Source organism: Motacilla alba, chromosome 5 (assembly GCF_015832195.1).
Source record: "Motacilla alba alba isolate MOTALB_02 chromosome 5, Motacilla_alba_V1.0_pri, whole genome shotgun sequence".
NCBI classification, from domain to species: domain Eukaryota; kingdom Metazoa; phylum Chordata; class Aves; order Passeriformes; family Motacillidae; genus Motacilla; species Motacilla alba.
Window position 1 is genome coordinate 51831666 of NC_052020.1, and position 23721 is coordinate 51855386.

Below are 23721 nucleotides of genomic sequence, written 5' to 3' on the forward strand. Positions count from 1 at the left end.
TTCTTGAATTCATGGAGAGTCAGAGGTGGGAACATGTGTTTGACAGCATTCTATTTGTAGAACAGAATTTGCTGGGTATTGTTTTCTGCTGGTAGAATATCCAGAAGAAATGAAAATCTACCTTTCATAGGCCACCAATCTCACCGTGTGTTATGTGCAATGACACATACAAAAGAAGGATGACATTTTTACAGAGATGATATAAATTAACAGCTTAAACTGTCCTGTACAAGCTACTCTATGTGACTGTGTCAGCAAGATGCAGATCTAGAACTAAATGAAATTGAGATGAGACTCTTCCAGTCAGGTTTAGTGGTTTCCAGTTTTAGAAATTCCTGCTTTTAAAGGAGGACATAGAACTGATCAGCAGCCTCTCCGGTCCCCTACCTAAAAGGATATATTCACACATCAAGCTGCCAGTTAATTCATGACATCTCTTTAACAGGGGATAATCTGATCAAACCATGGAGATATTTGGTCATGTATATCCTCACAAGTATTTTTACACAGGGATATTTGACTAAAATGATTTTTATTATTTAGATACCCTTTCAGTTAAAAACCACAGGCAGAAATTAGAGAGCAGCAAGTCAGGCAGGCTGAACTGTATGGATGCCTTGTTCTTAAATGAATGAACCATCATTCTGCACAGCATATTTTCTCTTCTCAGAAGTCCTTCCCTACAGTATTCCATGTTTGCTAATTTAAGAAGAGAGTAGGCAGATGGGAACTAAAAACCCAAAAACCAAAATACGAACAAGAGGAAACTTAAGGTAAAGGTAGTAGTAAACCAAAGTATGAAAATTCACTGCAGAAAATATTTTTACAAAAAAAAGCAGAAAAGCAGAGACAGACAAGTAGCAAAGACTTGTAAAGTAAAATCCTGAAGGATCAAATGATAGGGACTGCAATTGACTGACAGCTCTTTGCTTTCCATGTTTTCCTGACTTGATTCTAAATGCGTGAAGATCAGAGATGCTGAAAACAATGAGTTTCTGTATTCAAATGTAAGGGATTATAGATACTGGCTACTAATGTATCCTTTTCTAAATTTTAGAACTCCAGATTTAATATGATTCACACAAAACATAGGAATTAAATTCCTGCTGTTAAAAACTAAATACAGCATTCAGATAGAACATACAGTGAAGGGGATATTAAAGTTCGTTATTTTCTCTTGTTTTATTTTTTTTCTCCTATACTTAAATATGAAATTAAGGACACTAGATCAGTTTCAGAATATTCTGTTACAGCACTGGTTCCTGAAGCAAGATAAAACAGGGTCTGGTAATACCAATGGAAAAAGAGAGAAAATATTTGAATTATAATCAGGAAAATAAAAAAGTGCCAAACTTTATATACAAGGAAGCAGCTAAAGAAGGAGAACTTTGTTCTTTATGGTGCTATAAGAGGAGCACCATATTGTTCTTCTACATATGTCAGGAGCCATTGTAAATTCTTACACTTCTACATAGCTCAATCAACATTAGATATGGACAGCATTTGCCATTATCAAAGAAACCAGTGGCGTTGAACAGGTATTTTCTGTAAGAGGCAGTGCACAGCCATACCCTGAATATACACGGGATGTCTTTCCGAGTTGCGTGTATTACATCCGACGCTAGGACAGAGCTCACACAAAAATCTTCATCTCTAGTGAGAAAAGAGAGCGAGAGCATCACATACAAGCACACACACAGATCATTCAGCAAAATCTAATTGGTATCACCACTGTTTCAATAGGCTGCAATCTCCTAACACCGCACAGGTCACAACTGCTTTGTTATGCTCTAACCATCCTTGACCCAAACAGCTCCCAAGCCTCAGTTATGTCTCTACAGCATCTGGTACATGTATCTCAGTCTACCTGAAGTTAAGCAGGGTGGCTTTGTGTAGTTTTGGTGTCCCAACCACACCTATTCTACAATTAGAAGCAAGAATATTGCTCTTCCAGCCCAGCAGACACATTAGAAATTAATAATTCATACCTCAATGTGTAGCAAGAGAGGGGCCTTTGGAAAAAAAGAAAAATCACATAAAAAGCTCTTGGCAACATAATTATAGTTTGTGGGTTTCAAATAAGGGTTTTCAAAACAGCTAGATTTTATTCTCTATTACAGTAAAATAAACAGACATCAGAACAAGTTTTGCATTTTAGAGTGCTCCACCCCAGAGGGCTTGTCTGCACTAGCCTTTTTAAACTGAATTTGACCAAGCTGATCACCATAACTGCCAATTTTAGAGCAAAGATGACACTAATGTCTGAAACTTGCCCGTGCTAGAATTCATAGCTGTGGTGGTTAACATCTATTAAAAACATCTGAGAACCCTGAGATGGCAGCCTCAAAGGGGCAGCTACAACAAGCAGATAAAGCATGGGACAGTTGGTATATGGTATCTGGCTGAGTTGCTTCAAGCCATGCACTGATGGGAATGCTGCTCTTTGCAACACTTCCACGTTCCTGCTCCCACTGCCAGCACGTCAGAGAGCTGACACTGACAGCTCCCAGTGAGTGTGAGAACAGCACAGCAGTACTGGTGTAACCCCACGGTACTGCTGTCTGGAAAAAGTATCAGTCAAGGTGCTTGTGAATGCAAACTTTATATTCAACATAGGTACAGAGGTGCTGTAACGTTAAAAGGTATTATGCTTTCTTGGTATTTCCATAAATCGAAATAAAAGAACTTCCTTGGTTACTCTGATCAACATAAGTCTCAGATGTTTGGTAGGATATCTGGTAGACAGTGTTCACTGGTTCAGATGGTTCCCCTTGAAGTAGTAACTCCTGTTAAAAGGCAGGATCAGAGCCATTTGCAGTGGAAATTAGTTGATGCTTTTCTGCAGATTACTTCAATTTTTCTAGCATTCCTGAACTTAGTGGCTATGGGATGATCTGTGACTCAATGGTGAGGTCAGAGTGCATGGGAAAAGAAATGTACCAATATACACTTGCTTTTTACAGGTGCAAATGGAATTCTAGGAAGAAGCATGCCAGTGCTGTGAATACTGGTGATTGCAGTGTGAGTGACTGTAAAGTCACTTAAGTAATTTCTTGTTGAGCCAACTTGATCAGCCTAAACTCAGCTGCAGTTAAGGTACACAATACACGAATCTTCTTAGGCCAGAGCTCTCAAAATCTTCTAATTTCTTGTGTACTAGGAATAAACACTCCTGTTAAGAAAAAAAGTAGAGAGGATTTCTACTCTGCTGTAACAATACAAACCTGAGATCCAAGACTTGACTTGCCACAACTCCAGGCTGGGTGGATTTTCCTTCAGGCACATCATATAAGAACAGTTTACAGTCACAGACAACTGCATAAGCCCTCTGCCACCCTTTCTTAACTCCTGTAGGCTTTGGGACCTGCAGGTAAATAATTGATTGCTTATTACGTGCAGAAGACACAGAAAGCAGGACATTTAGAAAAGCTTATACTTTGATCAATGGAATTAGAGCACATTCTACTTGTCCTTCAAAACAGGATGAAATATACCAAGTAATCAAGCCATCATTTTTCCTCTTTTAAGTTCAACCATTCCTTGTTACAGCTTAAAAAATATATGAAGACTTGTATCAAGATATTAGGTTTGGATATTCCACCTATGCCAAAATGGTAGGACAGTTTAACTTTTGTATTATGCTTACATCAAAAATGACAGAAATTATTTCTTAAACCATTCTTTTTTTTTTTCCCCTACTGCTTATGAACATTGTAGCTACTAATCTACTGAACTTCAGCTCCTGTAGTAAAACCAAGTGTTTCTCCCACATCTAAAGCAACGAAGGTTAAATAAGCTGCATAGATGGCACACAGAGCCTTAAGGCTTTAGCACTATATAGGAGATGTGTTTAAACATACTTAGAGGTTCCAAGCTGTAGAGCTGTAAGTGAAGTTAAGCATTCTTCTCTTGTCCAAGAAGAAAAGACTGTTACCTTGACATAACCTTTGTAGGCTGTTCCTATTCCTCTTTGCACATCTACTCCAAGAGGCCTTTTGGCTTGTTCAGGGGGTATAGGGCAGACCTGAGGTGCACTATCCTTGCAGGAAACATGGCATGCAAATGAACACACTAAGTACAAAAGAGAAAATTCCCAGTGAAATATGTGTATGAGTCAATCATAACAGGTGATTAACATAGTCTACACTCAGCAAATTAATTAATCACACTGAATCTGGCAGTCAAATATTGCAATAGCTCACTATGCTGAAGGTGTGAACACACCTAGATATTGTATGAGACTCCCCAAAGTGCTTTTATTTCCTCTTTTTAGCCTATTACATTCATAAAGGGCAGGAACTGAGTACACATTTTAAGGAAAATGAGCTGGGCAGCCTTGCTGGTGTTAAGCACCAACTCGAGTCACAGAAGAGAAACAGTACTAATAAAGAAGGAATAAAAATTACAGGGTAGTGTTAATAGGTTTTTAATTTGATCCATGTATGCAAGAACACTGCAAAGACAATGTAAAACTAAACTGATAAAAAAATATAAAGGGTTAAACTATTAACACAAGATATAGACATAAATAAAGCATAAATAAAGCAGAAACCAGGGACAAGGACTGAAATACTGCACGATGAAAGAGCTGTATATACCTATTGCCCAGAGCTCCAGTAAGTTCAAATAAGGAGCAAACTAGCATTGCATGCTTTCTTACCATTTGCAGCACTTTGTGCTGCACCAGCAAGGGACAGAGGTCTCTAGGTCTCGTCTACAAAGCACTTCACACAGATGCAGTACACAGAAAAACCTCATAATACATGCCATTTCACAGGAGACAGACTACAAGAACTGTGGAATGAGTTAATGTGTTATATCATCTGACCCACGGCTTAGGGGTGAGATCCTTCCACTGAGATTTTGCTTTGTTTGTCCCAGCTACCCTGTTTCTACCACTAGGCTTGGGAAGGCAGGAAGAGAGGGGCACGACACTGAGCTGTCCTGTGTTTGCTCCTAACCATATTCTCAGAAGTGGGAATCTGGCAGATATCCTAGGTACATCTTGTTCTGTAATTATGAAGTTTCAAAGGATTCCAAAAAAACTGGAAACAGCCTGCTTCTGCTACAGCCACAGACAGGGCAACAAACCTCCTCATGATTCCTGAGGGAAGAGACAGCAGAGGGGGCAGCCCAGATCAGGTTGCCTGGCTTGTTCTTTGAGCCACTGTCTGCTCCCAGGAGGGCAGAGGTTACCAAACAGTCATACCCACAAAGTACTGTAGATGCTCCTCAAGATCAGGTAATAAATTCAGCTCTTTGAGGAGGCATCATGATTATTTGGGACTGGATATCAAGGTACACCAGTTACAGAATAGGGAAAATCCACAGGATAGAGTCAGTTCCAGTCTTCTCTAAGTGTAGCTGTAACCACAGTCTCCAGGATTAGAAAGAGGAGGAATTGGGAAATGCAAGTGATTGAGAGGGGACGTTTGGCCAAGTTTTGTTCTATTGGAGTCATCTCTTTATATCAATATGATTTTAGTTTTTTATGTAGCAATCAAGAACTGCTGCAGATTAGGCAAAATGGAAAACTAATGACGTGGAGCTTAATCAAAATACACAAGACAAAAGGAGAGTGAAGCCAATAGCTGCGCTAAAGGAAAAAGACAGTTTCAAGCTTGCAAGAAGAGATGCAAAACAAGAACTCAGAACTGTCAGCAACAGGAGACAAAAGGCAGCCCCAGGGCAAGTGCTGGCAGAGTGATGGGTTCTCCTGGGAGAGAACTGCCACCAGAAGATCTGCCAGGAAAAAAGCCCTGAAGGGCAGATGAGGCAATCTACACGTGATACTGAGGGTGTCAGTGGAGAGGCTGCCACTAGCAAGGACTAAGCTGGGCACAGAAATAAAGTTATTTGTACTGTAGTATGTATACTACATGAATTTGTGGCCTACTGAACTGAGCTCATCTGTCTAATCAATATACAGTAAATATTTTCAAATTAAAATACCTCCATATACTTGAACATGGAATTAAGTAGTGATACATGCATCAGATAAAGCATTTTAAATAAAACTAATGGACAGCAAGACAGGATAAAGGCCAAATAATAGAGCAATCAGTCCTCCCAACATATGGGGTTTATGACCAGAATAGCATAAAATAGAAATAATCAGATTAATGTCACCAGACCATGCCTGCACTTTTCTCTAGTACAACAAAAGAAACCAGTCCTGTCCTCTCTACCCCCTTCCTTGCACTATAACAGCAGTAATGGCAACAGAATTAATTAATATTGTACAATATGCGAGGAAACCATTGTTCATCATACATCATCATTCTTCTGAAGAGACTTCAGGAATATGCTGTGATGCAATGAAAAGGAAAGTCATCTAGTGGCAGCCACCCGTCTCTTTCACTCCCTCCCCAAAGAAATGGTTGTCCTAAAATACATTGGGATGCTTTTTTGAGGGGCTTGCCGAAAATTGACAAAAAGTTTCACCAACTCACCGTCACAGGCATAACCTTGTCGAACTAATCCCACCATAAGAGAGGTGCAATGACTACACTGAGTGGGGCTTGTGAACGACTTGATATTGAGCTGGTGAGCTTTAGGCTGAAAGATATATTCAGGATAAAAAATAACTTCATTTTCTGGACTTGAGTAATGCAAACAACTCCCTCCACCACCCTCCAGTATATCAGTGTGTACATTATGAAGCCTGGGCTTCTTTTATGTAAGTGCATCATGTAGCAGGTGCTGCAAGACAACAGTACCAGTTTTATTTCCAACTCCAAAAGACACTCAGACCCAAAACTACAACCATGTTTTGTCATCCCCTCCAACAAAACAAAACCCATTGATATGCATGTGGAAGCATTTGATTAAAAACACAGACCTAACAAAAAAAACACACATGACAAACCCAAACAGGACAAGAAAACACAGAGGGCTAATTTATAAATGGTATTTTTTTCCCTTTGTTCTTTAGAATAAGGTTAGCACAGTCCCCCTACCTTTGGTACAGCTAGAGAAATGGACTGAATGGTGGGGGAAGGAGCAGCAGGCATCCTCTGAAGCCGAATTGGTTCCTGAATCACAAGAAACTGTAATTGAGCAAAATAAGGCTGCAAGAATTTGTTTCAAGATTGGGGTGGCAAAGCTTATTGTTCTGATTTTTTTTTCCTTTTTTGAAAATTATAAAAAATTTAATCATTGTAAACATTGCCATTCTGATTTAATAGAAACAGATTGTGTTTTAAAGCACTCACAGGAAAGCCTGCAGACCAACAAACAAGCAGCAATACAGAAAACATGAAAATGAGGTACATCAACATACACAAAGCCAGCGAAAAGGTTTCATTTGCAACTGTCCTCAAAGCAGGTGCAATTAACACTGAGACATTGCAAATATGCAGCATTCAATCTTGCTTCTTCATAATGAATGCTGCAGTATGTATTTATCATGAACAAGACAGAGAGACTTTCTGGTGAATTACTCTTCAGGGTAAAATAACGGGTCTCTTACTTCTTGCTGTTGCTCTGCAGTTACAACTGAAGTAGATGGTGAAACCTCTGACTTGGGACCCTGCATCTCCTGCTCACTAATAGAGCTGGTCTGCAAAAGGGACAGCAAACATGTTAGATTAGATACCACACATCTGATGAGGTGTCCTCGTGTCAACAAAATGGAAACAAGACCCGGTGCTGAGTTCTATATGAAGTACACATACATTTAACATCCACTCTGAAAAAAGATCTTTCCTCAAAACAAACCCTGACACCTGATGGAAAAGCTGGAAGTACTGAAATGCAAAATCTCATAGTAGATAGAATAAATGCTCCAACAGTTGTATTCTCCCAGCAAGGCTGTGTCTAATCTCTTGCTTGCAGGTATGGAATGATGTTTGAGTAGCTTGGCAATCATCCCTAAAATAGCTGATTTCTCATGGTAGCTTACTACGCTAGGATTTTTCTAGCATACAGAAGCCAGCAAGTCTGCCACAAGAAAATATCTTAAAGTAGTAATACTCATTCTTTTAAAAAGTTGTTTAAGAATGATTGGCCTCTGTCATTAAAAGAATCATGTCTAATTAATTACAGTGTCTTATATTTCACTAACATTTAAAGCTAGCATCCATTACAAGCCATCTATTAATTTCACACTTAAATTAGCAACTACTAATTGCCAGCACAAGGGGGAAGTATGCTACAATTGCAGAGCTAAAGCAGCTGGGTGTGGAAGTAGGATTCTGTATTACTGTACTCTCAGGACATCATGAAAACTGTGATTAACAAAACATGAGATTAGACTTCACATCAATGATGTAATTAGCACTAAAGGCAACAAGTAATGAATCACTCACTTCCCAGCCAGTTTAGACAGGAAGACATCTCCAGTTAGCTCACTCAATTTGTTCAGATACTTGTTATTTTTGTTTTGTTCCAAATTGATTGGAAGGGCTGGGCCATTTCAGATCAAATTGCAGGATTATGTAATATGAAAAAATTTCAAAATACTGCGTGATTCAGCTTTAGCTATATAGATAGTCAAACTATAAAACAGTAAGCCTCAGAGACGTTTAGTGGATTAAGTTACAGAGAAATTAAGGAAGCAAAATATCTAGCTTTAGAGGGCCATTCTTACTAAGACAGGTCACAACAAAATAAGGACACAAAACTACTAGCAAAAACTTACTTCTTCCCAAAAGGCTAGCAGAGAAGATGTAGACGAAGAAGAAACAGAATCCTTTGTTGTAACAGATATGAGGGATAAAAACGATCGCTTATCACCCACAGGAAAACTTCAGATAGAATATTAGTTGACTAGCTAAATAAAATTTTATATGGCCAAATGAAACTCATTCAGGCTAAATTAACCCCAAAGCAGATGACACAAAATATCTTTATAAGTACATATTAAAAAAAAAAAGTTAATGTAAGTTATTGAGCACGGTATCAGCAATTTTAATGTAATTCATCAGAAAATGCCACCTGCATTTCCATAGAGAATATGGATTTATTTTAGGATCCATCAATTGGAACCTTATTTAGTTATGGGCTTGATATTTTACATGTCACTGTTTTACATCTATCTGGTACTTTTCAAAACAATGTTTTAAAATACCAAGGTCAGTAGGTAAAAGCTAGTATTGAGAAAGTAGCATGTATCATGCTTCTCCCTCTTCCCTCCTTGCCACCCATAGAGCACATCTTCCTGCTTCAACAGAAAGGCAGCATAGACATTTTGTGACTGGGAACAGCAAATACACAAACTGTATGAAAATATCACAGCATGTCCATAGGCTTTTTTGTTTTTAGCAACAGTGACAATAAAAAAAAAGAAAAATAAAAAAGAGAGAGTTGACATCTCAGATAGAAAATCTAACCAGACTGATGAGGTTTTAACCTGAACCCCTTTAGCTCCACTTCATCAACAGATTGTTTCAGTTCAAGCCTTTGGTTTTATCCTAAACTGTCTATGCTTTGCAAAACAAAATTGAAAAAAAAACTCAGAAAAATCTTCAAGGATCAAGAGTTCATGAAGTAAGGAAATGTGATTCAATGTTGCATTTAACAGCTGCTTCCTCGGGGAATGCACAAATCATTTAAAGTGAAACGCCTACGTGGAGCGTGATTTGAATGATTAGTTTTCTAAGGATCACAGGGTGTGTCATGATAAAATTATTATACCAACATCTGTGGGTCCTCTGATTCTCTTCCCAGCTCCTTCTCTTCTAACCACTCCATTAAGATCTGGAGCCAACAATTTTACAAATCTGTTTAAGCACTCCTTGAACTGTGTGAACACTTTTCCTTGTAATAATCAGCATCTTCCAACTGCAAAGCATTTAATTCCTTATTTGTAACAGGGTGTGCCAGCATTTTCAAAAAACTCTGAATATATTTCATTTAGCAAATGTTTGAGATTAACCTAAACAAAGAAGCTAGAATGGGAAATAATTAAAGTGAACTTCTGAGAATATTTCCCAGAGGTGCCAGCTTCTCTACAAAATGCCAAGCAAACTGACAACTACTGGGCATCCAATTCCGTGCCACACTGATTTGGCTAATATGCAAGATAACAATCTGCCATACAGCGCCTAAGAGATATTTTTACATATTAAAAATAGAATTCTGTTATCTCCTTTTGTAGTTATTTTATGTAATAACTCACTCTGAAAGTCAAATCACGTGCAAGAGGAGAGGTGTTGAAATAGTCAAAAATGGAATCTTGAAAGTCTGGAAGTTTGAGACCTAAAACCAAAAGCAGAATGGGCTTAGCTAAAAGGCAACATCACGGGTTGTGTCAGAACTCTGCTAGAATACAGTAAATTTAATTACCTGAATCTGTTCTGTATTTTTCTTCCATTTTTTTCTTCAAACCTTCCATCTCTTCCAACAGTTCTCTATTTTTTGCTTCTGATTCCTTTAATTTACTAAAGTACAAAAATATGATTGAAATGTAATCTGAAATGTCTCAAAGGCAGGAACGCCAGTACACAAGTTGTTAATTTCTGGTCCTACATCTCAGACTTTTGGAAAAGCCCTTTCTTTTTTTTTTTTTTTTTTTTTTTTTTTTTTTTGTTGGTTGTGATTTTTGGGGAGTTATGTTGGGTTTTTGAGGGGCATTGGGGTTTTTTTTAAGTGATTTTTTTTTTTTGAGGATGATAATTTTACTTTTCCCCTGAACAGATACCTCATTACTAGACTAGATATTTAAAACTGTACTTAAGACTTCTGCTATCACTGCAGGTATCTGCCAAACAAAATGATTCTAATAGTACTTTGACTTTCAATTCCCAAGAACATGTCTAACTCTCCAATTAGTTGAAGAAATGGTATTGAATTTGCTTTGAATTTGCTCTAACACTGTTTTGTTTTTTTTTTTTCTCAGATGCCCAAGATTTGCAACTCACTATAGCAGTGAAGTGTTTGCTTGAAGGAATTTTTACAGTTCTCATGTGGCTATGCAAGAAATGCAGTCTGTAGAATGGGATCCTTCTGACAGACTCCAATACCCAGGCACAAGGGGACATTTTAAGGAAGCTGCTGCTATTCTAATCAGCAATTTAGATCAGCACATTAATCCCCAAACAGAACCAAAACCCTCATTACCTTTCAAAAGAGATGTTTGCATCTTTAACTTTCCGTAGCTCTTCTTGAACCAGTTGTTTGGCACGAATTTCTGCATCAAGGGCTGACTGTAATTCCAGCCTTGCTGACATATCCAACTTTTGACTGCGGCGCACTTTCCAAAGCGGATCCTGTTGCAGTAAGTTACTGAGTATTACTATCAACTGTCTAAGGGTATTTCTGCTCTTGCCCAAAGACATAAATTAGCTTTCACACTGGTTCAGAGAATGCTCTTTTATTTAGCTATGGACAGCATACCTGCTGCATGAAAATCAGTTAATAGTCAGTCTTCATGACACAAAAATAAAGAGCAATTTTAATATTGGTAAACCATTAACACAATATGGTGGAAATCAAAATGCTGGATCACTGAGCATGGAAGTCAGGCAGAACCCACTGGAAATCACGAGTTTTCACTGTTCAATCTAGAACTGAGTGTAAAACTTGCACAGTGATATAATGGACTTTCAAAGATGAGATAAATGTCAACATTTAATGTAAAACATACTAACATAAAACATAACAAGAGTAGCAAAACCATGAGAAGAAAAAAAGGAAGAAAGAATCTGCATCTTGGGATGCCCAAGATACCCAGAACGTTTGCCTAATCAAGTCTTATGCTTGCTATGTAGCATATACTATATAAGCTACTATACACCTAACATGTGCTACATACACACAACATATGCTATACTCCAGCATACACCATGCAATTCCTCCCTACTACCCCAAAAGCTAATATTCTGAGCTTTTCCAGACATTTTTCAGCATGGCCTATGTTCCTGAAATTCCCTAATGAATACCTCTCTAGTCATAGATGAATTTGTAAATAATAGTCATGAAAATTGAGAAGCACTTTTTATGTTGAGAAGCAACTGCCTTAGTTTTAATATAAAGAACAGATAGTGTTCTTTATTCAGGCAGAAGCTAAGATAAAAATGCAAACTGCATTTGAGCCAATCTTTCTTCCCGTTAAACCTCTCTATATTATAATATAGTCTCCTGATGATGCAAACAAATGTCAGCTCACAGAAATAAAACTTTCTCTTATTCTCTCATATTCATAGGTTTGGAAGGGGTGGGTAATTTCTCAAGTGCATAAACCAGCAGCAGATGGACTCTGGATGGCAGACTGGTGATTGGCATTAGTGGGGACGTGGGCTCCCATGCCAAGCTGCAAATGGCTCTTCCTTTCCTTATGCAAGTGTTTTTCTCTTTGAAACCATACTCCTTTATGAAAGTTCTTCTATTAAATTTTGGGGAATTCATGTTACTACTGTATGGGAAAATTATGGCCCAAAGGTCTCATTGTTCTGCATGTAAATAAAGCCACATGCTCTGTGTGTCCCTGGTTTCTATTGGTATACACCAGATAGTATTTTCTCACAGAACAAAACTTACTTTGTTGTCTCACTGTAACAGCAATGATTCAATTGTGCATAACATGGTAAGGTATATTTCTGTACTCCCCTTTGATGGTTTAAGTTATTATTTCTCTTCTCCTCTATAGTGTTTAATACCTGTGATGGCAGATATTAGTGTGAAACAACTGCCCCCTGTAATGATCAAATTCTAATCAGATTACCTAGCTGGATTTGCAAGCAGTACCTAAAAACTATACAGCAGAGCAGGGGATTAATTATCTTTAGGTACAAAAATGTAGCTTCTCAGACATGCCCAGAACATCCTGAATGTTTCCTATTTCCTTACCAGTGTTCGTGACCCCAGACTGGAACTTCTCAGCGATTCTAGTTCTTCTGTCATCTTGGAAGCTAATGCTTGGAGATAGCCACGAGCATCCTTCTCATCGCTTACCCTGTTGTGCAATTACAAAAACCCATAACTTAGCAGTTTCGTGGCTCACAGCACCAAATACTGTACCACCAAATTATCAGAGTGTCTGCGCCGGGTTTAGGGACATAACAGGAATGAACAGAGCAGGGAACATTCTCCCAGCAACAGAAAACTGAATACATCCCAGATTGCCTGCTTTAAATTTTTCTTTTATCTGATTTTCTTGATTGTGGCAGTTGCTAGGGAAACTGAAACCTCCCTTTTTTCCATTAGCAAGAGTTCTGCAGAGATTTGCTGTTATACGAAAATTATCTGCATGTTACTTGCTCAATTTTTGTAAGGGCTACCTTCCAGTCCTTTTTGTTTTGCACGCTGAAATTCTTGCACACAGCTTGCTAGATCAGTGAATAAAGGGGAGAAGAGTGGAAGTACTAAGTGCTTGTCTAGTACAGCTAGTGAGGTTCTATATGTTAATGCTGACATTTTAAATCATGACCAACTTCCTGCATGAATTTATCAAAATGTTCCAAACTGGATGATTTAACAATCACTTTAGAGACTTAAGAAAGTTGACACCCAGACTCTGCTTTGTACTTGTTTCAGTGGCATCTGGCAATATTAACTAAATCAGCACTCAGAAGTACCATGCTCTTGCTGGTCTCAGACACAGACAAGCCTAGCTATATGTTAAAAAAAACCAAAAAAAACCCCCCAAAAAACCCCAACAAAAAACCCAAGCAGTATTGAGAAGTTGAAAGTGGCTATATCTGGAACTCTAACCAGCACATACCATTGAATGATTTCTGCAATCTGAGCTTCCCAGTGAGCAACAGATTCCTTCTTTGCTGCTAGATCTTGGAGCTCATCTTCCAGCTGTCTGTTCTGTGCTGTTAGCTTGTCCACGAAGGAGCAGAGCTGAAACAAGAGATTAGTTTCACTTGTGACTTAGGTCAGTTTCAGACTTTTTATATATGTGCATGCCTACACACCTTTAGAATCTGAACAAACAAAACCACCCTGGGCTATCTGGATGGGCTTCCTTTTTGTGAAACTATCAGCTCACATAAAATAATTTAAAACAAAGGAAAACAAAAAAGCAAGAGTAGAGGTCAGAGAGAAATAAGGTTTAACTGTAAACCACCAGGAAGGCAGGCAGTGTTTGTCAAGATTCCCTCCCTTTGCAGCTTTCATGAAGAATCAACAAGGGTGGTGTCCTCTTAATTGTGGGAATCAATCCCCCAAAGAGCAGAGTAGCAAGATGCTAAAGTTACTCTGCAGCCAAATCTCTAATATTTATATGGCAAAAATGAAGTTTTTCAAACTCAGATAGTGCCTGAATACTCACAGATCCTGTTCTGATCAGTGACTAGACTACTTCAACCTCAGAGACTAATGAAGTAAGAATTATGTTTCCTGAAATAATTACCCTCTCGTTTTCTGTTGTTAGTTTTTTGTTATCTTCCAAGAGCATAGATCTTTCACGCTCATATTTCTCCTTCATGGTTCCGACTGCTTCCTCCATTTCACTGTGCCTAAAGAGAAGGGCAAGAAATAGAAGCACACTGTCACATTGCTGAACCTGTAGACAGGGATTTTCAAAAAGGAATAAACAGAGTTAGGGTGAAATACCAGCCTGCACAGGCACCCATGCAATGCAATACATACACATAACAAAGAAATCCACAGTGAAGGAAGCATGCCCAAAACTTACCTCTCTCGCTTTATTTTCTCTAATTTATCCTTTAGTATCATGATCTCTTTCTGGAGTGCAAGCTGATGGCTCTCTGAATCATGTACTTCCTTTTTCACATTTTTTACTTCCAAAACATGTGACGCTTCTCGTCGGACCAACTCCTCTTCATAAAATAAGATTTTCTTTTCCAGCTCAGACTTAACTTTGGAAAGCTCCTGCTGATGTTCCAGTGTAGCACCAGCTGCCCGGCCTCCCTGCTTCAACTGCAAAACAAGAGGAGAAGCCATCATATATTTTGAGTATATTCTTAAAAGTCAGAATTGTCCGGTTGGTGGCACTTTGGAAAAAATTTTATTTGGGCATTCAAAAGGTGCCTGTCCCCAAGCATTGTAAGTAACTGCTCTGCTTATATGACCCAAATAAGGGGTTGAAATGGCTTGCAGAGGTAACAAATTTGGATCACATTGGTTTACTAGCTACTTAGAAATTATATAAACTGAGCATTTTCAAGACATTAGTGTCTAGCAATTAAAGGCTTTCAAGCAAAAAAGGCAAATAAATCTGCATGGGTTAGGTCAGATTTCTAGTAATACTGCAGTTTTTAAGTTCCCCACTGGTATCAACAGTTGAGTAAGCCAAACTATTGCAGCTTCTAGGCCATGAGTAAATATTTGTCAAAAACCATGTAACCTTTAGAGCTTCCAGTTCATTTTCCAGTTGTTTGGAGAAAACCTCGCTATGCTCACGGAGCTTGCGTTCTTTTGATGCTTCTGCTACGACTTCTTCAAGTTGGGCTTCCAGCTGTAAAGAGTCATTTTAGGTCATTTCAGCACAAGATAACACTATCTGGATCATTCAATTCCTTTCCTCCATACAGCCTAGCAGCAAGTTTTACTTATTTCTATTTTAAGTTACACCACTATAACAACCATCTCAGAATGTCATGATAATTGTTTTGCCTTCCGTGATTCAGGCATCCATCTGTCACATACAGAGAACTATTATTTTATGACTCTTTGTACTGATGTGAACTACATCAAGCCCATTCAGGGATAACTGCACAGCTTCTACTACAGAAAAGAGAAGGAAATGGCACTAAGAAGACACTGCAGCTGAGATACAGTCTCCCACATTTACAGGTCAGCTCCATGGCTCAGTATCTAAGTAAGGCAGCTTAAAAATATCAACCTCTAAACCAAATCGCTGCAAAACACTTTAAATATGAACACTGAATATTTTCACTTTGCAATTATGGAACAAAATAAGCTTGATCATCCATTTATTGACTTCAGAAAGCTTATCAGAAAGACAATTTAGATTTAGTGGCAACTAAGACAACTGCTGGAATTCAAGCAATAGCAGCAGTTTCAAACCCTGACAGGAAGAGTAAGATTTGTTTTTCTGTGTTCAAATTAAACTAGCAAAGTTGTTTTTAAAAGGATTGTACTTAGAACTGTGGGACAAGATAATGAGTTTCTAGACTGTGCTCTGAATAAAAGATTGATACAACTGTTATGAAAGGGGGTCCAGAGGAATTTTTAAGAACAAAGACAGGAGATTTTTAAAGCTCTGCATGAAAGTATTTAACTGCATTAGCAACAGCACTTGAATTCCTGCTGCACTCTGCTCTAGAGATGAGATGCCACAGCAATTCATCAATTCCTAGTTGACTATCATATCTTGTTCATGGAGAAAAGCCTTAGAAACTTCATTATCTACTGCATGTTCATAGACTACCCTTCGATTTGCCAGGAGTTTTCTAGCAATGCTTATAGAGCTCTTGAATTTCTCTTCTTTCACCCAGAGCATACAGAAAACATTATGATTTTTCAGTGATTAAAACACTCCAGATTAACCATAGCAATTTTTTCTAATGCTCTCTTCTGGCTATCCACTTCATCTCATGGAAAACTATAAACTGCCTAGAATACTAACTGAAAATTAACTTGTTTTAAGATATTACTCTTACAATGACTTAACTACAGAGGAAGAAAAACCACATATTTGGTTTTGTATCACTGTTCCTCGTTTCATCTGAAGAGAAACATTCAGTTAAAATAACAGAGAAGTCAGAATACTCCAACCTCAGAGCATATGAAGACATTCACTGAGCTTTATAGGTTTCAAGCTGACTGTGAGTCAAGACTCCACAAGAATCCAAACACCAGCACTAATAAACTGGGCATATAGCAAGAATACTTTCCTCAAGATTCAAATCAGTCTGAGTGCAAATAAAAACCCCACGAAAATCCCCAGAAGACACTCCCAATTTTCCCATACAATCACACAGGAGGTACAGGGTAAGCAGCAGCTGAAACACGAGTGCTAGCTATTTTCTCAAGCTACCTCTTTTCTCATCTTCTCTGATTTCCGGACGTCCTGGCGCAGCGCATCGATTCTCTGCATGCTCACTTCCAGCTCCTCCTCTTTGTCGCGAAGTTGCCGGGACAGCTTCTGCTTTTGGGAGCGCAGGTCCCCCATCCTCTCGCTGAGCTCAGAGAACTCCTGCACAGCCAGCTTCCTTTGTTGGTGGGCATCCCTCAGCTCTTTGGACTGCATCTTTAATCTCTCTGAGGCTTCTACAAGTTGCTGGTTTAAAAAAAAAAAATTAATAAAAAAGAGTAATTTGAACTCCATCTATTCTTTCCAAGAAGAAAGAAACTGGACCGACATAAGCTTGTTTTGACCACCTCACTTAACTACTAAAGATTTCTAATTCTTAATTTACACAATTGTTTAGCTAAGCAGCTGCAGTGACATACAAAGACAGCCATTACTCTGCTTCTAGTGTGGCAGCTCCAAAGCTACCTTTGGTATCCCAGAAGTCTTTCTTATAAATGTGACTGCACAAGGCCACCTCACTTCCAAATAACTTGATTTTACATTACCACCATGTATCTGCACATTTGTAACCTTGTTTAAAGGAACGCTTCAGAAGACAGGAGATTCAGGAGCAACATCAAATACATTGCACCAGCACTGAGGGGCTGCAGCAAATGTGAGATTTTTCAGAAAACTGAGGAAGATTCCTTAAAACAAATTTGAAACTCTTAATACTTTAATTGAAAGTATAAAAACTATTTTCTTTACGGAAAGTAGTTCACAAAAATTAACAGGATTAAAATACAAATGGAATGTTTGACATAAAATCCTTTGAGAGTTGGAGGAAAAAATAAGAAAAAGAGCAGAATGACACAACAAAATAAATGTATACTGTACAAGGGGTTTCTAAAAATTTATGCCATTAGTGGGAGCATTGCAGGAAGATTAAATTCCCAAAAAGCATGTGCTCAGACCAGAAGATCCACCTTCTCTGCTACTTACACACTTTGGCAAATAATCCTTAGCAGTGGTTAACAGACAGAAGAGAGACTGTTAAATTCTAGTGTAGAAACAGCCCAGAAATTCTGGCCCATGCATTACTTTTGGATCCACATGAATGCTCAGGAACAAAATGGCTGGTAGACTTTTGCAAAACTAGATATTCCAATATAGGTAGCTTTTTTTACTACTATTGAAAGTGGTAGGTGAAAGTGGTAGGTAGGTAGTATATGCAAATCCCTATTTACTTTACTACAAAATATGCTGCTGACTTAAAATTGAAATACTGCTAAATTTCAGGAAGCAAACAAGGGGATAATTTACACTGCAGCAAAGAAACTCAATGATTACATAGAAAGTCATCATTAACCTTAAGCAATAATTAATCTTTTGGGATAAAAAAGAGTAAATAGGCTCTTTCAATGAGCCCTGCTAACTTCTGTGCAAAGATCCTTTTCCCCTAAATAGACAGGTGTACCCCAAATGTCACCAGCAGGCCCTGGTGTCATGTGAACTGACCCATGGTCAAAAACCTCATAATTCTGCCAGGGCTTCCAGACAGGTATCTGGGTCTGTTTCCTCCCTCATAGTTCCCTGAAACTGGAAGAATAGAGGAGAATAATACTTGTGTTCCTGATCCCTTAACAGGTCATCCCAAGGCTCTGAAGTCACTCAGACTTCTACTGAAACAGTTAAGAATAATTAAACAGCTTAATTAAAACCATTCTTTAGGTGTTTGTTTCATCTAGCAGAACACATTTGAAATAAGAAGCCCATCAACTTCCTAAAAATGTAAGTGTGACACTTTGGAAAGCTACTGTACTGCTGAACAGGCTCCCTAACATCTCTGCATAGTTTTAAAAACCAGCATTTAAAACACTGAAATTGCAATCACAACGCAACTGTTCTAGAACTACTTTACATAACCATTTAAAAAAGTATGTATCTTTGGATCAGTACCTTATGAAGGTCCTCCTTTTCTTGCCTCAGTACTCTGCACTGCTTTTCTAGTCCTTTCAACTTGTGTATGGAGTCTTCATGCTCTTGTCGAAAAGCCACTGCATCTGCAAGCTGTGCTTCCAGTTTACTTATATCTGTAGATAAACACATATTAAATGCAACTGGTCCCAAGTTAACACTAATAATACAAGCCATATTACTCATGCAAATTGGCATCACTTTGCTTGGAAAATCAACTTCTTTCCTATTTCCACCATTTTAGACTGTTTAAAGTAACTTCGGGACATTGATACCTCAAAATGATTTTATTTTTCTCAGTCCCAAAGAGTGTGATCTCTAAGGGAAAAAGCCTTAGCACAAGGCTTTGTTTTGTTTTTTCAGGAATGCAACTTCTAGCTCTAGAAAATCGTAAAATAAACTTGAAATGTTCCAATTCCAGTTCTAGTAATGCGTTTCCTAGATAGTTTTCCTTATGCAACAAAAAGGCAACAGTCATTAGTGCATCCAGCAAGACAAGCAAGGACTATTTATTTTCTAGATAAGGACTGATGAATAGTTTGGGGAAGAAATACCATCCTGCACAAGGTAACCTGGAGACCTGACTGACCATACTCCTGGCAGCTTGTTCTCACTTTACTTTCAATAATAAATAAACAAATTTGATTTGAAATTATTGGTTTTTAAGTGCAAAACACCCAACATAGCCACCTTTATATACTCCTGCTCAGTCTTACCAATTCTAAGAAAATGAACTGCCATTCTCTATTTGGTTTTAATTACCACTTCTACTAAACAAATATAAAAGAAATTTCACAGGGAATAACTGTCTCAGTCAAGTTCTACTGATATCTATGGCAGAACAGGAAAATGGACCTAAGTATTCAGGATCCCAAGCACTGTTATAGTGCTTGAAGTGTTATTCCTTTTCTCACTTCAGAACAAACTTCCTCCCACCCTACATGAACCAATGCCACTTCTTTTTAAATAAGAACATACTGTTAGAATTTATATTTAACAGGACATCATTGGTAGAAGAACTAGATAAACCTGAACCCTTTGCAAAAGCAGAACATTAATCTAACTATTGTGACTCAAACCTAATTTCAGAATACACAAAAATAGCTTTTTTGGGAAGATAATCTGCGTAGGAGAACAGAGCTGATTTTTGCAGTGCATACACCTACAAAAAGGGTATATTGTCAAACGAAATCAGGAAAAGATATTCTAAAAAAATCAGCATCAGCAACTTGGCATCTGAACTCACACTATACAGGCCTCTATAAAACTCTCAGCCAAGTCATTAGGATTTAAAACTACCACTTTGTTTATCACTGATTCCCACTTAAAAATTAGGTGCTAACAGGAGGTTTGCATGGATAAACTAATAGCATTGTCAAGCAACAGATTTTCAGTGATATGGGTGAGTCAGTCTTCCCTCAGGACAGATGCCAGTATTTGTTTTTCTGCAATGCTCAGTGCTTCCTAATTAATGCATTACCAAACACAGAAACACAAAGGGAGCAGAAGCTCAGAAATATTTAAATGTGAACTACTATTACGCTTCCCCCATCTACTCCTTTATGTTACTACAGAGCAACCAGACTTCTCTCTCCTGTCTCTTACACCTGCCTGTAAGTAAAACCTCTCCAACACAATACTCCTCCCCAAATGGAGGAGTAAGAGAACAGGATCTCCTGAGATTTTCAGGAAAATATCACACAAAATATTTAACTAAATCCATCCACACAATTCATCACACTCTGGACTTCCCATGCTAGTATGTGTTATCAAGCCAAGCAAGTGGAAGAACTAGTTAAGCTCTCATCTGGAAAAAACTGAAATGCCTCCTAATATTGAATAAGGCTTTAAAAAAACCCTTTGTTTTTTAAATAGCTCAAGAAGATTAATTCTACTTATTGCAAAATAAATTGCATTACTATAATTACCATGCCAGAGGCTTACCTGTTAATTTGTTCTTCAACCGTTCAATTTCTTCATTCAATTTTTTAATCTCCTTATCACGGCTTGTATTTGCTGTAACACACACTGGACCTTGGAGGTTCTGCACTGTCTGTGTAGATTCTTAAAAATCCAAAAAGAAAGGAAAATATTTTTAATAGAATATATTCCAATGAGCAGAACTAAGAGTCCCAACAAATATAAACCACTAACCTTGCAGTTTTCTGTTCAAATCCTGCTTTTCTTGCTCTAATTTCCGTATTTTCTTTTCATAGCCTTCTATTTGTGAAGTGTTCTTTAAGTCTCGCTGTACATCCGTATCTTTGGTTACAGTGTCAGACTGCAGCACACTCTTTAAAGTGCCTCTATCAGATAAAGAGCTGAAAAGAAACACATAAGTTAGAATATTTTCATAAATACTCACAGCAGTCTATAGCTGGGCCATGCTGGGATTCCACTAGGTATGCACCTTAAATTTACAAGTACAATTAGTGTAGTAATTGTTACTGTAGAGACCATTCTCAGGGTAAAGTTATTACTCCCTAGCTAATGTGCATGCTGCTGTAGACTTAAGATACCTGCACGCAGGACTTCAATGATGCAGATATACCTTGGCTTCACAAACTGCCTAAATGACTGAAAATGTTAACTCTCCCATGCCCAGGGTTACAGGTACCTGGCAGAAATGGAAGCAGGTACCTGCTTTCAAGCGTACCTGCACTGAGATAGCTGAGGAGCAACCCCAAAAGTTTAGTTTAAAGCATGGCAAAGATGGATTTAAGTTAATGTTTCACATGATCTCACTGTGAAAAGAATGACATACATGTTTTGGGTTCATGGGGTAACAAACTCCAGCAAAGAGAAATAATGGAATAACAAACAGGTCAGAATACCCTAAGATCAGAGACAAGCATATGTCTGAGAGATCTCCGAGGTCAGATGGAGGCCATTTCAAAGATATGCAAAGTGAGCCACTTTGTCCATGCTCAGAACCTTCTATGTTAACTTGGTCTACCAGCAGGACAGTGGAGCAATGAGATAATCCTGAACAGTTCCTGGCAGAGGTCCAGTGTGGACAAGACTTGCTCTCAGCCTCTCAATGCAGAAATTCCAATTGACACATCTAGTCCCTTAACTTTCTTTCATTTCAAATATATAAAATATTAAATACAAAAGCACCTAATCTTGGCAAACAGGATCAAAATATGCTCAGACATTAAAAAATACAAACAAGGAATAAAAGTTGGGCCACATATATACCTATGTACATCAACCTTTCTAAATGTTTATAAAAATGAGAATTCCCAGGAATCAGCTGCATTAGGGAAACAAGTTTCCTTTATAAAAGATATCCTTTGCTTACCTGTCAGTTGTGTATGTAAACCCAACGAATGGCAAATGCAATCCAGAAAAGCCTGTATGAGAACTTGGTGGCACCACTTCCTGCATGAAAACAATGTGCATGAAAACCCAAGAGAGAGCCCATACAGAGTGAAAGGCATTTCATTGAGCCTCAACAGCTAAAAGAGAGACAGCTAATGGAAAGATTTTTCTTAATACACCAACTGACAATTGGCAGCTATGCTCCACTGCCCCTGGACAAGCTTTATTTCAGATTAGATCGCCTAATAGAATGACTTGAATTTTGGAGCCTCTTGAACTGGCACTTGAAAGGGCAGCATTTCAACAAGTTCAAAGCACAATGCAGCCAGTAAAAGGAAACCCAAAATTTCAAGTTCCTAATTAAAAACGACCTGGCACCGAAATGCATGCTGTTAGTCTTAGTGTTTCAGTTACTGTCAGACGGACAATCAAAGAAACGTCCCAAAAGCTCCTAATTTCTTGGAATATAAACCGGTGAAAAAATTACCACAAAAGCTCTCTACTCCTCCTGAACTATTTGTAAACTACAAGAAACAGAAATGGAGGAGTGCAACACCAATGTTCCCTACTCCAAGAACCAGCCTCCTGCTTCTTAAATCAGTGGAGAAGTAGCAGGATGAGTCCTCTCACTTGCACAGCTGTGCTTGCAAGCTACACAGAGAATATATGTGTATTTGTAAAGACAGATTTTCTTTTCCACCTTTGAAAAGGCATAAATCCAAATACTAGATCCCTGTTAAGGTAAACTGAAATGGCAACTAAGAGGCCTTTTTCCCTACATAAACGTGTTTTAACTTTGACCGTGTAACAGTAATGCAGTCTGGCAAATGCTACCACTTAAAAAGGCAGCTCATGATTTCTGATAACACAAAATGCCAAGAGATGAAAAGCTTGAATTTTCCACGTTTGGAGTGACTTATTTTTCATCTCTTTCTTTATTTTGAAGAATGTTCTCACTACTACCTTACAGTGCAGCAAGGATGCCTACTTCCGCTATTAATATCTAAAAAAAAGACTCACTGGATTTCTTAGTACATCATCATCTACATCAAAGTTCGAGGTGTCAGAAGGACTGCTAACTTCTGGAATGTAAGGTGCTTCTAGGTTTCGGATGTTATCCCAATTAAGTCCTTCAAAAAATGCATGAGACTTAAAATCCTCTATTCCATTCTGTCCCAGCCTGCGCTCCCTGCTGCAGATAAGTCTCTGAATAAGATCTTTTGCTTCTTCAGATACATCTGTAACATGGGATGGGAACTGAAATCGTTCCTAGAAAACAAAACAAACAGAAATTTTTAGAGAAGGAATTAATTCCAAAACTTACAACTGTAGTTTCAAAAAAAACCATTAAACTACACCAATAAAACTGGAAACGAATGGTCAAATATTGTTCTAGTTAAAGTGAGCAATGACAAAGCACAATTCAACACATTCAATGACAGACTTTTTGTCTTAAATTGGATTTCAAGTACAAGAAATCATTTTTCAATTTCTTTAAAACAGATCTGTTTGATCAGTGATTACAATAACTC

General features: G+C 38.1%; 1 protein-coding gene across 14 annotated transcripts in view; it reads right to left on the bottom strand.

Moving 5' to 3' along the window:
- CDC42BPB (CDC42 binding protein kinase beta) overlaps positions 1–23721 on the bottom strand; it is a 91362-nt gene that overhangs the window by 14108 nt on the left and 53533 nt on the right. For 5 of the 14 annotated variants that reach the window (XM_038137092.1, XM_038137093.1, XM_038137095.1 and 2 more), the window contains exons 8-28: positions 23210–23458; positions 22170–22249; positions 21020–21186; positions 20810–20929; positions 18848–18981; positions 16913–17155; positions 15257–15367; positions 14585–14829; positions 14300–14405; positions 13664–13788; positions 12790–12895; positions 11062–11210; positions 10288–10382; positions 10121–10200; positions 8642–8692; positions 7472–7561; positions 6960–7049; positions 6453–6558; positions 3935–4071; positions 3225–3364; positions 1572–1653 (exon numbers count right to left, since the gene is read on the bottom strand). In XM_038137092.1, coding sequence (XP_037993020.1) covers positions 1572–1653; positions 3225–3364; positions 3935–4071; positions 6453–6558; positions 6960–7049; positions 7472–7561; positions 8642–8692; positions 10121–10200; positions 10288–10382; positions 11062–11210; positions 12790–12895; positions 13664–13788; positions 14300–14405; positions 14585–14829; positions 15257–15367; positions 16913–17155; positions 18848–18981; positions 20810–20929; positions 21020–21186; positions 22170–22249; positions 23210–23458 — 2706 coding nt within the window. The remainder of the gene's footprint in view (positions 1–1571; positions 1654–3224; positions 3365–3934; positions 4072–6452; positions 6559–6959; positions 7050–7471; positions 7562–8641; positions 8693–10120; positions 10201–10287; positions 10383–11061; positions 11211–12789; positions 12896–13663; positions 13789–14299; positions 14406–14584; positions 14830–15256; positions 15368–16912; positions 17156–18847; positions 18982–20809; positions 20930–21019; positions 21187–22169; positions 22250–23209; positions 23459–23721) is intronic. The other 9 variants (XM_038137100.1, XM_038137099.1, XM_038137104.1 and 6 more) reach the window with 5 other exon arrangements.